We start from the raw sequence: 14600 nt of genomic DNA on the forward strand, positions 1-14600 counted from the left end.
CAGGGTCACCTAGATCAGGTTGTGTAGGAACATGTCCAGGTGGGTCTTGAAGGCCTCCAAGGAAGGAGACTTCACAACCTCTCTGGGCAGCCTGTGCCACTGCTCCATCACCCTCACAGTGAAATAGTTTTTTCTTATGTTTAAATGGAACTTTTCGTGTTCCAGCATCTTTTCATTACCCTTTGTCCTGTTGCTAGATACAAAAGAAAAAAGTGATGCCCCAACCTCCTGACACCACCATTTAGATATTTATAAATATTAATAAGATTGCCCCTCAGTCTCCTCTTCTCCAGACTAAACAGACCGTAAACAGTACTAAACAGTACTGCATGCAGTACAGTCCAACTCCTGCAAAAAAAGGTAAAATTTATAATCCTGGACTGGGACAACTTCAAGGACTTGAGAAAAACAGAATATAAGAGATATGACACGAGAACATACAAGCCATGGTCTTGTAAACACATACATTAAGAAGACTGGAAAAGCCTGCAAATTCCTAAACTAATGCATCTGTTGACAAGCAGTGAGGGATTTTGCAGTGATCTGTGTTTCTGTGGGCAGCTCTGACTTCTATATCGGATTCCTCATTATCTTCACACCACAGTTCCTAACCCTGACTTCGTCATTGGTCATTCTAGACATCAATTAGAGAAAACATCCCTTGAAGAAATGTATGTCCCCTGGATGAACGCTCCCAGAGGGTACAACAAAAAAAGACAGCAAATCTAATCTATGTGCCAATAAAAATCGTTATTTTCTTAGGACTCTGCAGGGCTCCAAATGACAGTAGCAACATGTAGTGAATCTGAATTAGAAACCTGTTACATCCTTATCTACCTGCTTATTCAATTGAGCAGAAAGATATTTTGACATTTTAATAACAAGCAGTAACAGTAGAAACAAGAAACCTCAAGGCTGTTATTTTTATGATATAGTAACAGCAAGAGATTGGTATATTTGATGGCAGGACAATACCTGAAGTAGCCTAAAAAACAACATGTGCCGTAGGCCAGTAAAGTAGTATGATCTTCTAGCAGATGGTGATCCTACAGGAAAATGCTATGCAATTTGGGCAGAATGACTTGTGTGACTTTGTTCCTATTTAAGAGCAGGGCTCTCGGGACAGAGTCTTCAGTAGTTGTCTGAATAGTCCCTTGAAACCAACCCAAAGCAATTAAGCCCGGGATGAAAGCATAAAGCAGAGCCTGCATAGTTTCATGCCGGGCCCTTGTGGTTACAGAACAACAGTCCTTCCAGGAGCAGTGATCCATTACAATTTATGTATGCTGCTCCCTGTAACATGGCTGGGGAGCCCACGTGGCAGCAGTATGTTCAAGTGAATTAATTGACCTCTGTAACAGTACACCACAGAGCCTACTGTATTCCCAACAAACTGGCCCAGTCCAGGGTCAAAAGGAGGTGTTTTCTACATGTCACACAGCCAACAGACTTAAATACTTTAAAACTAATGGAAAAATGAGCATCATTTAAATATAAAACTTGAATTTTCCACAAATAAACTCAGGTGATCCTAAGTTTAAACATTATACCTTACCTGCTATTACTTGAATACAGTAATCCAACTCAAAAGCATGAAATCGATGCAAGCATTCTTCAAATCATTATGTAAAATGTTAAAATATGGCACGATTGAGCACTTTAACCATGTCTTTTCATCTTCTTAGGTGTTAACTATTATGTATTATATTAATAAGTGTTAACTATCACGGCTGTGTAGGCATGCATGAGCTGGGTTCTGTGTTTCAACAAGGACGGTAACAATCTATGCGACTCCACAGAGTATTCTGAGCTTCCCACAGAGCTAGAGCAAGAAACTCTAAAATCAGCAAAACAAGTATCCAAGACAGTGAAACTCTGTGTACTCTGATGGTGGCATACTCTGCACAAAGTCTAATAGTACAATTGCAGAGCATAACTAAATAGCAGAGCAGCACTAAATAGTTAAAAAGCTCCAATATTATAGACTGGGTTGGAAAACAATAAATTAGCACTCTCGTGTTTCCTTCTGGTACCTTGCTTTGACTCCAAGATTGGTATAATAGAGAAGTTTATGATATTCCACTTTATAATGGGATTCTTGAAAATGTATTAGTTCCATAGGTAATAAACAGCAGTATATACCTATACATCACTGGCTTGCCTGACATTTGCACTTCCAGAAGTAACAGAATTCAGCTGATGCATCCAGTTGTTGGGCTGCAAAAAATCCTAGTATTAATTGTCTTCTCAAAATCCAACCTTTTTATTGTGGTCATACATGAACCTGGAGCAGAAGCATATAAAATTGGTTGTCAAATATTAAAAAGTTTTAAGCAAAATGGCACTACAGTTAAGCTTCTGTTCAGCTTACTATTAATTGTATAATTACAAAGGATTGATGAAGTTTTAATCTATAATTTTCACTGAACACAAAAAGTTCCCTTTCAAATTCCCATACAACAAGCTCATGGTATTAAGCAAATCAGATGAAGTGCAGAACAGTGGGTGAACACACAGAAACAAAATGCTTGGTTACGTGAAGAAACACTAGGAAAAGAAACACCCAGCTTATTAATCTAGCAGTCTGGGCTGGTCTCCACATTTCTCACACACCCAACTACGATGCTGTACATTTTAAGGATAACTTGCATATTGAGCAAAGAACCAAAAACCCAAAGACATCACCAAAATAACAAGGACCCCAGCATTCATACAGATCGATTGATGTGCTCTATACAACTTTTTCACATTGACCTTTTTCTGTGATGATTTTGCGGACAGAAGGTCACTATGGAAGACACATTCATTTTGTAAACTTCACACCAACCCACTAAACTGCCGATATTATTTTTAGTTCTCCCTAGCACTAAGCAGACAGGGAATCTGAGGCGCAGTGCCAGGATATAAACCCACTCCTTCTGAGCTGGCTTTAATCATGCTGCCTTGCTCCCACTCTGCTCTTGGGTTTAGGTCAGCAAATTTCCTCCAGGTTAAATCTGAATACACACACACATATGCCATGGATAACCTGGGTGTGTTTCTTCATGAATAATTCAGATAAAAATATGAGGTGCTGTTCCTACTGAAAGGCCCACCTGATTTTCTCTTTTGGCAAGGTTTGCCAAAAATTGGTGCTGAACAGTAGCCAACGTCTTGCCTCTATTTATAATGCACTTACAGAAAAAGTGGATCCTCCTTACAAACTATTGCACTGCTCAAGCTTGCAGTCCTGCTGCAGAGAAAATTAAGGGACTCATCATGGAGTATGACCACAAAGTCAGGCCAGAAGTATTTTCTACAAAAGAGATACTTGTTCCAAATCTTTCTCCATTAAAAACAGTCTTGTATACAAGCCTAAACCAAATGTTACAGGAAGAGCAGCATTCTCCATAGATGAGTCTCCCATCAGACACTACAGGATTTGCACATTGGAGCAACATTTCAGCATCTTAAATTATGGTTTTGTTTTTAAAGTATAGTTACAACAGTTCATTTGGTAGTTTGTATCCTAAACTGCTACAAAAATACCATGACACTGAGGGCAGTTAGATATTTATTTCCATTGCCAAGCCTCGCAGCAGGTTGTACACATAATCCCTTCTTTTTCTATTCTGCATATTAGCAGGAATTAATTTTGTTACCTTAGATTACCAAAGCTGTAATTTTGCATACTATGGCTGAGCTGAGGCAGGCAGGAATTGCAGATCTTCAGTCCACAGTGGACATCAACCTGAAGGTCAAACATCAGGTTTCAGCACAAAGTTTAGCTGGAGTTTACGTGCTGCTTTCTTTCTGCACTTCCAGATGAGCAGTCCTAAAGAAAGCAACTGGTTTCTCTGGGGCAAACACAGCTCTGTTAAATATATACTACCCTACTTCTATTTTTATTTAGAAATCCCATCGTAACTTGAGATCAAGTTGTTAGGAGCGATTGAGCCAAAATAAGAAACAAACTATGAGAAAGCATATAAAAATACATTTCAACGAGTTAGTGTTGCATGTCATAGTCTTTCATTCATCTTTTACTGAATATTTACTTTAGTTCAGAAATATTCAAGAACCCACAGACCACTGACTACTCCCACAGCTCCCAAGATATTCCTCATCTTTTTTTTTTAAATGAACATAACAGGAAACCTGTATCAGCATCACAGAATACATGAAATATATTTAACACCAGCATCCTAAAAAAATAAATGTTTATTAAATCTTGCTAGGAAAAACAAAATTGTGAACAGTCTGCAAGGCAGTCATTGCTATGCCCTGGAGGAAAATATTCTGACTTACCACAACATGTTTTTCAATGCATCAAGGATCTCTAAACAGCACTGTGCAGAGCTACACATTCTTGCCAAGAAGAGTAATGAAAGGAAACATAACTTCAGTCATCTTAACAGAGCAAGCTGGTTGTTAAGGTTTATCAACACACAAAAATGAACTTCACGACTGAAATGTACTCTAAAGTCTGCTCTAATAGGAGGGGCAAAAACACAGAGACAGGGATGGTGGAGTTGCAAGAAACCACACTTCTACAGTATTGCTTTTACCCACCAGCTTCTTCAAGTCTTTCACACAGCTTTTGAATACGGATATATCTAATGTTTCCACTTTAATTCAGTCCTTCAGAAAAGTGCAATATGTTCAATATTCTAAAATCCTACCTATTTTCTGTAGTTCCAGAGATGCAGAACAAGGCCTGACTATATTGCCCTTCCAAATTTCAGAAGAGGGACATTTGTAAAAGAATATCTAATTCCGAAGAGATAAAATGATAAAAAAGGAAATCACCAATTCCATAAGGAAGCAACCAGATTTGAGCGGAAGTTAAGACAACTCACTATTATAAGTAACTTTAAAAGTCAGGAAATATGGTTTAGTAGATACAATTCCTCCAAAACATTAAGCAAATGTTTTGTTTGATGTTTCTAAATGGTTGAAAGACCATTATAAAAGAAAAACACTACAATCTTTTTTGCAGCAGTTCAACTGAAATATTTCGCCTCTCTTAGAAATGGTCCAAACTGAAGGGAATTGTAATGCACTGAAGTAACTGCTCATTAATTCAGGATATCTTTTACAGGGTTCAAACAATAAAGTGCAATTTAAGACATGTTATATGTGTACTTACTAAATGCCATCTACCCAATTTGAGCAGTCATCATGGCATGACCCCTTTTGAAGTACATGTTGTAGGCTTTTGTTCAGTTGACTCAAGTAACTAAAATCACATGGACAGACAGAAAAGTCATGTTTAAGCACTAAAGCTGAAGTCAAGACAGAAAATTTCATCTTGGGAAGGTGAAATGACACCTAGAAGCTCTGCTGCTGCCATGGTTTTTCCTTTTTTTCTCAGAGAGGGTCTGCCCAGGGATCAGCAGAGATCCCAGCAGCATCATCCTCTCCAGAAGATAAACAAGTTAATTAAATTCTCATTGGAAGTTCTAATACCCTGCAGCAGGCAGAGGGAGGATGAAGCAGTCCATTTGACTTGAGAAGGATGGCTTTAAACTGGCTTTCCTTCAAACAGCAGGACGTAACGCTGCTGTTCATTTGAAGTGGTACAGCCTCTGCAGGGAGGCAGAGGCAAGAGCACCCAGACAATGATTACCAGTAAAGCATGACTGTGTTCAAAATGAAGACTAACTGGATTTTTCAAGATACATAGTTAACTTTTATAAAAAAAATGAAAGTTAAGACTCTAATATGGGCTACAATGACTCCTTTGAGGTAAATATAAATTTTCATTTGCTAGGTTTTTTTTTCCTCTACAGTGCTAAATATACTACCAGAACTGATCCCTACAGCACAAAGAGGCCTACCTCTGACCAAAACCAGGAGGAAGACTGAATTATCAGAGTATTTTCAGATCTACAGGACTGACAAGCATGTTTATTTGCCCACCTCACTCATCTACTAGTTCTCATCTAATTAATACACCTGGAAAGAAGGGGGAAAAAACACCAACAAAACTATGTTCATGGACTAAACCATGCACATCCAAAACCAATGCATATTCTTCTGGTACCCAAAACAGATCACAAAATGGGAGGTCACATAGTTCAGGCTTCCTTGGGGTAACCACTTCCACACTTCGTGCTTTCACTTTGCTCTCTGACATTCAGTATTCTCTTTTTACACTTTAAAGACCTCTTCAGAGCAGTCTTAGTTGATTGTGACACGATCACACACTACCTTGCGTTAATGATGCTCTGCTTTATTTTGGAACCCATGTTGTTGCATATAATCTTGACATACCTATTTGCAACAGAATGTAAGATGACATAATACAGTCTACACAGAACAGAAGAGCACAGAACCTGTTTATGAGTTTTCACTTCACTTTGTTGCCTTAAGTTTGCTTTCCAGTTGCCCTCAAACACAACATCATTTAACAACCTATACAAGAATTCCAATAGGTCTTGTTTTGTTACCCATTCATCTTGTGGTCTCTACAGGTGCCTCAGAACATGAAGGTAGATGATGCCATGATATCCATACTGGACAAATGATAAATGCTACATGGTAGTAAACTTTCCTTTTTTTTCCTGTCTCTGAACTTGAAATAGTATCTGAAACCACAAACAAAACAAAATCAGGTGGCAGAGGCCAGCTGTTGCCATGAAGGGACCATGCCAACACTGCTGCAGATTCTGCATGACCTCTGGCCTAGACAGCAATCTCCATTAACTGAAATTTATCACAGTGCTTACCACTTTACCTCAGATAAAACTCCAGATGCCCATGGAGTTCCAGTTAAGAACAAGCAAGAAAGAATGGGCAAGAGGAATGGAAGAGAGTCAAGGAAGGGCGACCCATGCATACCAAATGCTATGCCATACTCTAGCAGAGAGTAGAGATTGGTAGGAGTCAGTCACACTACTATTCTGCAATGACTATTCAGAAATAGAATCTTTTTCAGTACTCACTTTTATAAACACTACCCTCAAAGCTTTTGGTCTGAGAGTTTTACCAGCCCTAAAAATCAGACTCTTCCTGACGTCAAGATATGCACAAGCTCGCCAAATCAGTTTTCTATTTAATTATACTTAAGATGAACTGACTCTACATTTAAAAAACAAAAGAAGGACCAAAAACCCCATGAAAACAGAGAGTCAGAAGAGAAGTCTTGATTTGGCATGCACAGATGCATAAAAGCTCCTTTCTTTAAATGAAATAGCCTTATTATCTGGTCTAATATTACCTACAGCCACTCTCGGTGATCTTACTTCAGTTCATACAATTACCACTCTATATTTTATTTTGCCTTTTGAAAATACAATCCTCTGCAACATCGCTTCTGCTCTCTAAATAATGGGGTGGTTTTCAGCGAGCACTAAAGGAAAAATGAATAAATTCTTCCTACAAACACAGCAGATTAGAGTATTTAAAACCACTTTCTTTCCTCTCTTAAATGTTAAACAGTGCTAAAAAGGCTACATATGACCATTTAGAAACAGTTACGAATTATAATGTTTTTAATTATTTCTTCTGTTTGGGACGTGAGAGAAAATTATTACAGACAAGATGTTGAAACCCAGAACTTAAAGATAGCTTTACAAGCCTAACATAAGAAGTGCTCTCAATTTCAGAAGGAAAAAGTGCCAAATCTGTCATTAAGGAAAACAAAAACGAAACCTTAAGCTCTCAACTTTCAGTTCCACTTCCCACATCTTAAGTCAGACACTGAACAAGCAAAACCAAAAGAAAACCCCAATCAACTAACAAAAAAAAGAAGATAAAAAGAGAGTGTAAGACTTTTCATCTGAGGCTGGAGATAATGAGGTTGCTCACCAAACAGTTCTGCATTCATGGCAAGCCTTGAGCATCCACACTTTGTTTTGAGTCATCGCTTTTCAGTTTCTCATCCCATGAATGAAATTCTGACCCAAATAAATCTAGAGAAAATTTTCTCTGGGTGTCTCCAAAACTTGTTCTCTTGATAAGACTGGACAATCTAATTTCTCATGGGAAAGAGTGGTACCTCTCTCCTCTGCAAGCCATGGAGCAACCAAACTGCATCTTTCCCATTTCCTGCAGAGCCTATCTTTTTTACCACATCTGTTATACCCATTAAGAACACAGCTTATGAGAGATGACTCAAGTTGTGTAACACAAATTGCAACAATTCTGTTCATATGTACTTCATATGCCAAGATGTTGCTGTCATTCAGTTCATGTTCCTATGTCACACAAAAATCAAGAGTACAAAAAAAATATTAATGTAAAGTTCATAAACTTCCTTCTTCAGATGTTTCTACCTCACATTCTTCAGTAAGAAGCCTTACAGGATATAACATCATTAGAGTATAAAAGTCTCTTTTGAATAGCTAAAATGAAAGACTTTGTAGACTGATGACTTGTTTTTCAGAATAAATTGTCTTAGGGCCTCACTGTACTGAAATATATTATCTAACAGACAATTAACACATTCTTGGAACAGGCAAGTTTTTTGACTTTTAGCTCGTGTAGGGATGACAGAGCAGGGATCTGGGTCACAAGCAATCTGCCTCAGGCTCTTGTCTCTGGTCTTCTAGCTCTACAGTTCTTATTACAGCTTTACTTTGTTGGGAAAATGCTCCATTAGTTCTGCTTTGTCTTGAGACAGTCTAGCCTCCCTAACACATGGTTGCAGCAGAGTGCCACAGCTACAGATTATACACACAAGAGCTAAACCCTATTGATGTCTGTACACCAGAACATTTTTCTTTCCCTGAGAGCTTGGATTAGTTTTGAAACTCCATAACCATGTATCTGGATCGCTGCTTATAAGGTTTCTAAAGGAAATACACAGTGCATCAAATAAGTTCTCACTTAACTGGAAAAGACAACTATCTTCACTAATAAGAACCAATTATAGTATAATTAGATTTAGGATGTCCATTCTGGTGAAAAAACTAAAACTCCCCAAAAACAGGCTTACTCATATTTCAAGAAAAAAAATGCACAATCTAGACCAGTATAATATCTAAAAAAAAAAATTAAAGTGCAGAAAGAGATTAGTTCATAAGCCTCTTCTCCAGAGAACAGCATCAAATTGTTTGACAGAATTAAAATCAGTATTTCATGGTTAAAATATGTTGAAGTTGAGCTTGAAAACACTAATCAAAAGGGCTTTTCCTGATGGCTGGGAGAAGGATACGCTTGATATATTTATAAACTCTAACTTTTGATTTTAAAAAAACCCAAAATATCAGTCCCTAGGGTTGTGAAGAAAATCTGTTGAATATGAAGCAATGTCGTCATCTGACATCTACAGACAGACTCTATGCATCCTAGATAACTCTCAAATGACAGTAATACAAAACTAACAAATCTCTGGCTGCTATTCAGAAGCTACTAGCCAGCACAACTACCCTCATCCGCTTCAGCTGACTGCTGCTTTGAAAAGTTATGAGGAGAAGCAAACAATGTTGCAGTTCTGAGGGGGAAGAAAAAGTCAAAAACTTCTGCTCCCATCCTCACCAGTGAGATGGTTTCTGAAGTTTTCTCTCTCCTTATAATTAAACTGCAAAAGAAAGAGAGCCCCTTAATAAAAGCATCTTAGCATCCACTCCCATACCAACAGCTGAGCTCCAGGTTTGACGCTGTGCCAAAGAATTACCATAAAACAGGAGTCGACCCTGTGCCTCCCACTCTTCAGCTCTGCCTACAATTTCCAGGATTTCAAATAAAAAACAAAGGTGTTTCATAACATCTCACACACTCATTTTTCTTTTAGTCACAGTAAATAACATTAAAAGATGTTATCTTCTCACCTGATGTTATCAGAGCACATAGTACATTGGCTTTTTATTGGCCATCTGCTAAAGAAATTTGCAAGGATGAACAAAGCACATTGCCTTTTTGTGGTCACAGTGAATGCATGTGCATCCTAGACACCCTGCAATACTGCTGGCGGACAAAGCAACAGGATGAAAGCCAACATTTTCACTCTCACCTACCTTGTCTTTTGAATTACCGCGCTAGTGCTAATCTCTTGGAAGTCACAGAATCATAGAATAGTAGGAGTTGGAAGGGATTTTTAGAGATCATCGTCATTCTCTCATATTCATAAATTACATCCACCATTAAAAATTACAGCTAGCTGTTTTCTAACTCATAGACTACAACAACATCTCCTGCACTCTTCCTTCATTCCAGAGCGACTTAGCAAGTGCTGTACAAAGTGTCACCATGACGGACAACACCATGGCTTTGTGGTCATCTTTGGCCAGCCTGAAGTTGGAATAACTTCTGGAGAGGCTAATCCATTCTTCACTTTCTCAGTCGCTCATTGCTACCTCATTCCTTCAACCTACCTGTACTGACCTAAAGAGTACTGGGGTTGCATAGGAAAGCAGATAAAGGAAGCAGTTGGGAACCAACCCAGCAAAGGTAGGGGAAAAGCAAGTGTAATGCCAGTCAGTTCCCTGATTCTGTTAGCTGTATGGCTGCAAAAAGGACCTGTGCTGCCATGAGGACAAAGCCAAAAGGAAGGAAAAAGGGGTTGAGGCTTGAAGAGGCCAGTAGTGGTACCAATTTAGATTGGCTCAAAGTGACTATGGCCTAAGAAGGAAGACGAGGTCATCTTAAAATAACGGCTGTGTTCTAACACACATCACGAAGCTCACATAACCGATATGAAACAGAAGCACATACTTAAAGATCTTGAAAGTGTGTAAGAAGAGCATCTATTTTATAAAAAACAACTATGAGCTTTGAAAGAAGATTTTCAGTGCTAGCAACCTGAAGCTTCATTTCATTCGATCAGGACTAGGCTAAAGCACAGATCAACAGCTAGAGATCTGCACAGACTTACCTAATCAAGCCTCAAGGACTAGTAACAAAACTTGGGAAGGAAAAAAGAAAATCCACTTTTTTTTCCCTTTTGGTACCTTAAGAAACCCTGCCTGTTAATCTAATATTCTCTACTTGTTAGTCAGACCCGTGTCACTGGCTGTGTGTCTACTACCCTTACTGAAGTTCTTTCCCTAGAAATCATGTGCCGAGTAACTCTTGTGCAAAAGATTTATTCTTTATTAATGATAACAAGGTTAAAAAAAATCTTAACAGATAAAATTTAGACTACATTGCCAGAATACAACAGGAGTTTATAAGAAGGAACTTATTCATACTAATAACTTGCTTCACAGGAAGACTTTACCTATAGTACCAATTTGATCTAATTCCATGTACAGAAGAAGATTTTCCTATATAAGGAGAGAAGGGAAGACATATGGATAAAGAGCTCAGTCAGTAACAGCCTCCCAAATGTAAATGTTGATAAGAGATCCACTATCTTACAGCATGAGGTCGTCTTACAAAGTCATGGTGCCAGAGCAGACCTATCCGGGAAATAAATTTGATTCGGTATCTTCTGCCAACAGCAGGAACCTTGATTCCCTTCAGTCCACACGGTCAGACTGCTAAAAGGACATTTTGGCTTCTCTCTTGCCAGAAATAATCCCCTCCATTTCATGCTCCTTCTGCATGCTCTCCTCCTGGCAAAGCACAACGGTGGCAGCAGCTGCATAGTTACCTCCACTTGGGATACTGCCTGTCCTATCTTTGATGATGGCTCAAGCTACAGCTATGTAAGCAATCTAAATCTCTCCATGCTATAACCTCTGGCAGTATGGTTGCTCAAATCAAAGTTAATATCCAGAGACCTTTTCAGTCATTTTCTTAATACTTCCTACCTTCTTTGCTTAAAAAACAAAGTAAAATTAAAATAAAAAAAATCCTATAAAGATCCCCAAGCAATTGTTCAGCAGATTTAATAAATCAGCTAAGCAGTTTCAGTAAAATCCAGCATTTTTAACTGCATGTTTTTCCTCCACACACGCCTGTGAAAACCAGAGGGAATGTGTCTTAATTTACTCAACCAAAGGATTGTTACCAAAGGGTCTCTTTCCTGCTGTCACTATGCTAAATTGATGATCAAACCTACTTGTCACACCACCATCGCTCACATACTTTAAAGTGAGAGGAGAAAGAAGTCTGCCGCACATTTGATGCTGGAGCCAAAGGCTGTTGAAGAGTCAGGAAAACAGAGTCTCACTGCTAAGTCTTTTTTTTTCCAGTTGGCACTTAATCAACAATGTCTCCACCCAAACCTAGGGTTGTTTGTAACACTACTGAGTGTGCCTGAGCCTGGCCAGGTGTCTTTAGTGTGACCCGTGAGCAGAATAGGGTCCACTGGTCACGGTGGATGTCTTCTGCACCACCACCGGGGGTCTGCGTGAAAGCATTATTCTCCTTACTCGATTTCTTACCGACGCTTTACACAACCACAAGGGCGATTTCACACAAACTCTGCACTTTGCTCATACAGCAAATCCTCCGCTTGCCACAGAGAAGTTGCGGGATGCCAGGCCTCTCCGCAGAAGGCGGACAGAGGAGAAAGAAAGGGCAGCATCTCCCCACGCACCCGCGTTTGGCAGAGGCTGGCACTCCCGGCCTGGCAGCGGGGCGCGCCGCGCGCTCGGGGCGTGGAGGGGTGCACAGCACCCCACGGCCACGCGGGGCCGTCTGCCGCCTCCCCCCGCCCCCGCGGGCGCTGCGGCCGCCCCAGCAGCTCGGCACGGCGCAGCGCAGGTGCAGCCCGGGACGGCGGCCCCGGGGAGAGCCCCGGCTTCCTATGTGGGAGGCTGCGGTCTCGCAGCACCCCGCAAACACTGTCCTGCCCCGTCCCAGCGGTCGCGGAGAGAAGCGCCCGGGGTCCTGTCAGGCGAGGGGGGAAAGAGAAGCAAAGCGGGGGAATCCCGGGCGTCGTTCCCTCCCTCTGCCCCCGCCGCCACTCGCCTGGTTGGGGTCGGTGGCCCGAAAGACGTGGCAGGTCATGGGGGAGTCGGGGTTGTCGGGCTGCGCCTTGATCAGGTAGGCGAAGTAGGATTGGTCGTGGCTGTTGTGGATGAAGCGGGTGATGTGCTGCGCCTTGTGCTCGAAGATGAAGACGGCGGGCGCGGGGCTGGCGGGGCGGCCGGGGCCGGAGCCTGCGGCAGGGCCGGAGCTAGGGCCGGCTGGCCGGCCGGGGCTGGCGGGGCTGGCGGGCACGCAGCGCAGCGTGGGTGAGCCCAGCAGCAGCAGCACCTCACGGGCCGGCACCCCGCTGCCCAGCGCCCCGCTGGGCTCCTGCCGCTGCCCGCGGCGGCGGATCTCGGCCACCAGCCAGGGCAGCATGGGCAGCGTGGTCCGCCTGTCCAGGCACGACGAGCCCACGTACCACAGCCTGAAACGCTTTTCCCCCTGGGGCGCTGGCTGCGGCTCGGGCTCGGGCTCCAGGGGGTGAGAGAGCGGCTCGCCCTCCCCTCGTTTCTCCATGGCGAGTCTCCGGGCACGGCGCTCCGCCGCCGCTTCGCCCGGTGCCAGGTGTAGCCGGCGGGGCCTGCGCTCGTCCGGGCCCGCCGCTAAACGCGCATCCCGCCGGGCACGTCCCCGCGGCCGCGCCGCCTCCTTCTCTAGCCGCGCCGGGTCAGCCCGCGGGGAGGGGAAGGACGGACGAGTCACCCTCCTCCTCAACGCCCCGGGGAGGAGCGGAGGAGGCGACGCCCCGAGCGGGCTCCGCGGCCCCGGCGAGGGGCGGGACGGTGCCGCCCCGGGCTGGAAACAAAAACACAACGTGGCCTCCCCTCCGCTCTGGTTCGCCAGGTACTGCCGGCGCCACCGCGCCCGGGGTGCGCCGGGCTCGCCCTGCGGCCCCGCAACGTGACCGGCCGCACCGGGCGGGAGGAGGTCCGCAAAGGGAAGAAGGTCGCCAAGCGGCGGAGGGAAAGAGGTAGCGAGGCTGCCGTAGCCGCCCCCTCGCTGCGTCTGTAAAAGCTTCTGAGGTTTTCCCGAGTCGGTTTGCCTTTTGGCGAGCCAGAGGGGTGCTGGAGAGAAGCCTCCCCGGAGGCAGCGGGGGTCTTCCCGAGGTGCACCCCTAGTCCGAAGCGCCGCAGAGCTCCTCCGGCTTCTCTCCCTCGCAGGGCAAAACAGCCTTGTCGCAAACGTGGGGAAGTACTTCCACCGCTGATACTACAGCGGTGCCTCCCTATCGAGACACTGTCATGTCAGACTTGAATTAAGACTGATTTAAAAATTTTACTAGGATTTTTTTTTTTCCTGCTTGAGCTTTTAGTTGTGTCGTTTTGGTTTTTTTCCCCCCCTCCTTCGCTATCGCGATAACAGTTCTTTTTGTCAAGGAAAAATCCGCCACCTACTGTAAGTGTTAGTAACTAGTCTCCTCTACCTGAGAAAGTAGCCGGACAAAGCTTTTTCCAGTCATACAGCATCCGTATCCATTTTGTAACTGTCAGTTTTAATGACCGACCTTTGGGTTTACGTCTGTGGCAACAGCAACGATAATTCCCAGTAACATGCTATTATGGTGACTTTTAACCCTGTCTAGAAAAAAAATACATTTGTAGCTTGAGCTGAAGAGCTGCTTCATGTAATTTGAGGCTGTGTAATAAATTATTTAGGCAGAGAGGGGTCATGTAGCACAGCTGGTCACAACCCTCAGTCCAAACTGATGACAAAATCTGTCACCTTAGCAATATTTTAATGGTATTACAAGCAACTGTGCACATTTCCTGAGCATTTTGCTTTTTTCCCAGTTTAATCATCTGGTTTATTGGTTT

The 14600-nt window shown here is 42.7% G+C and overlaps 1 protein-coding gene across 3 annotated transcripts in view; it reads right to left on the reverse strand.

The window, feature by feature from the left end:
• TBC1D4 (TBC1 domain family member 4) overlaps window positions 1–13447 on the reverse strand; it is a 109931-nt gene extending 96484 nt beyond the window's left edge. For 2 of the 3 annotated variants that reach the window (XM_061995529.1, XM_061995544.1), the window contains exon 1: window positions 12784–13447. In XM_061995529.1, the coding sequence (XP_061851513.1) occupies window positions 12784–13302 (519 nt within the window). In that variant the 5' untranslated portion in view covers window positions 13303–13447. The remainder of the gene's footprint in view (window positions 1–12783) is intronic. The other variant, XM_061995537.1, reaches the window with a different exon arrangement.
• Window positions 13448–14600: the final 1153 nt, after the last annotated feature.

This window comes from Colius striatus, chromosome 1, assembly GCF_028858725.1.
Source record: "Colius striatus isolate bColStr4 chromosome 1, bColStr4.1.hap1, whole genome shotgun sequence".
NCBI classification, from domain to species: Eukaryota; Metazoa; Chordata; class Aves; order Coliiformes; family Coliidae; genus Colius; species Colius striatus.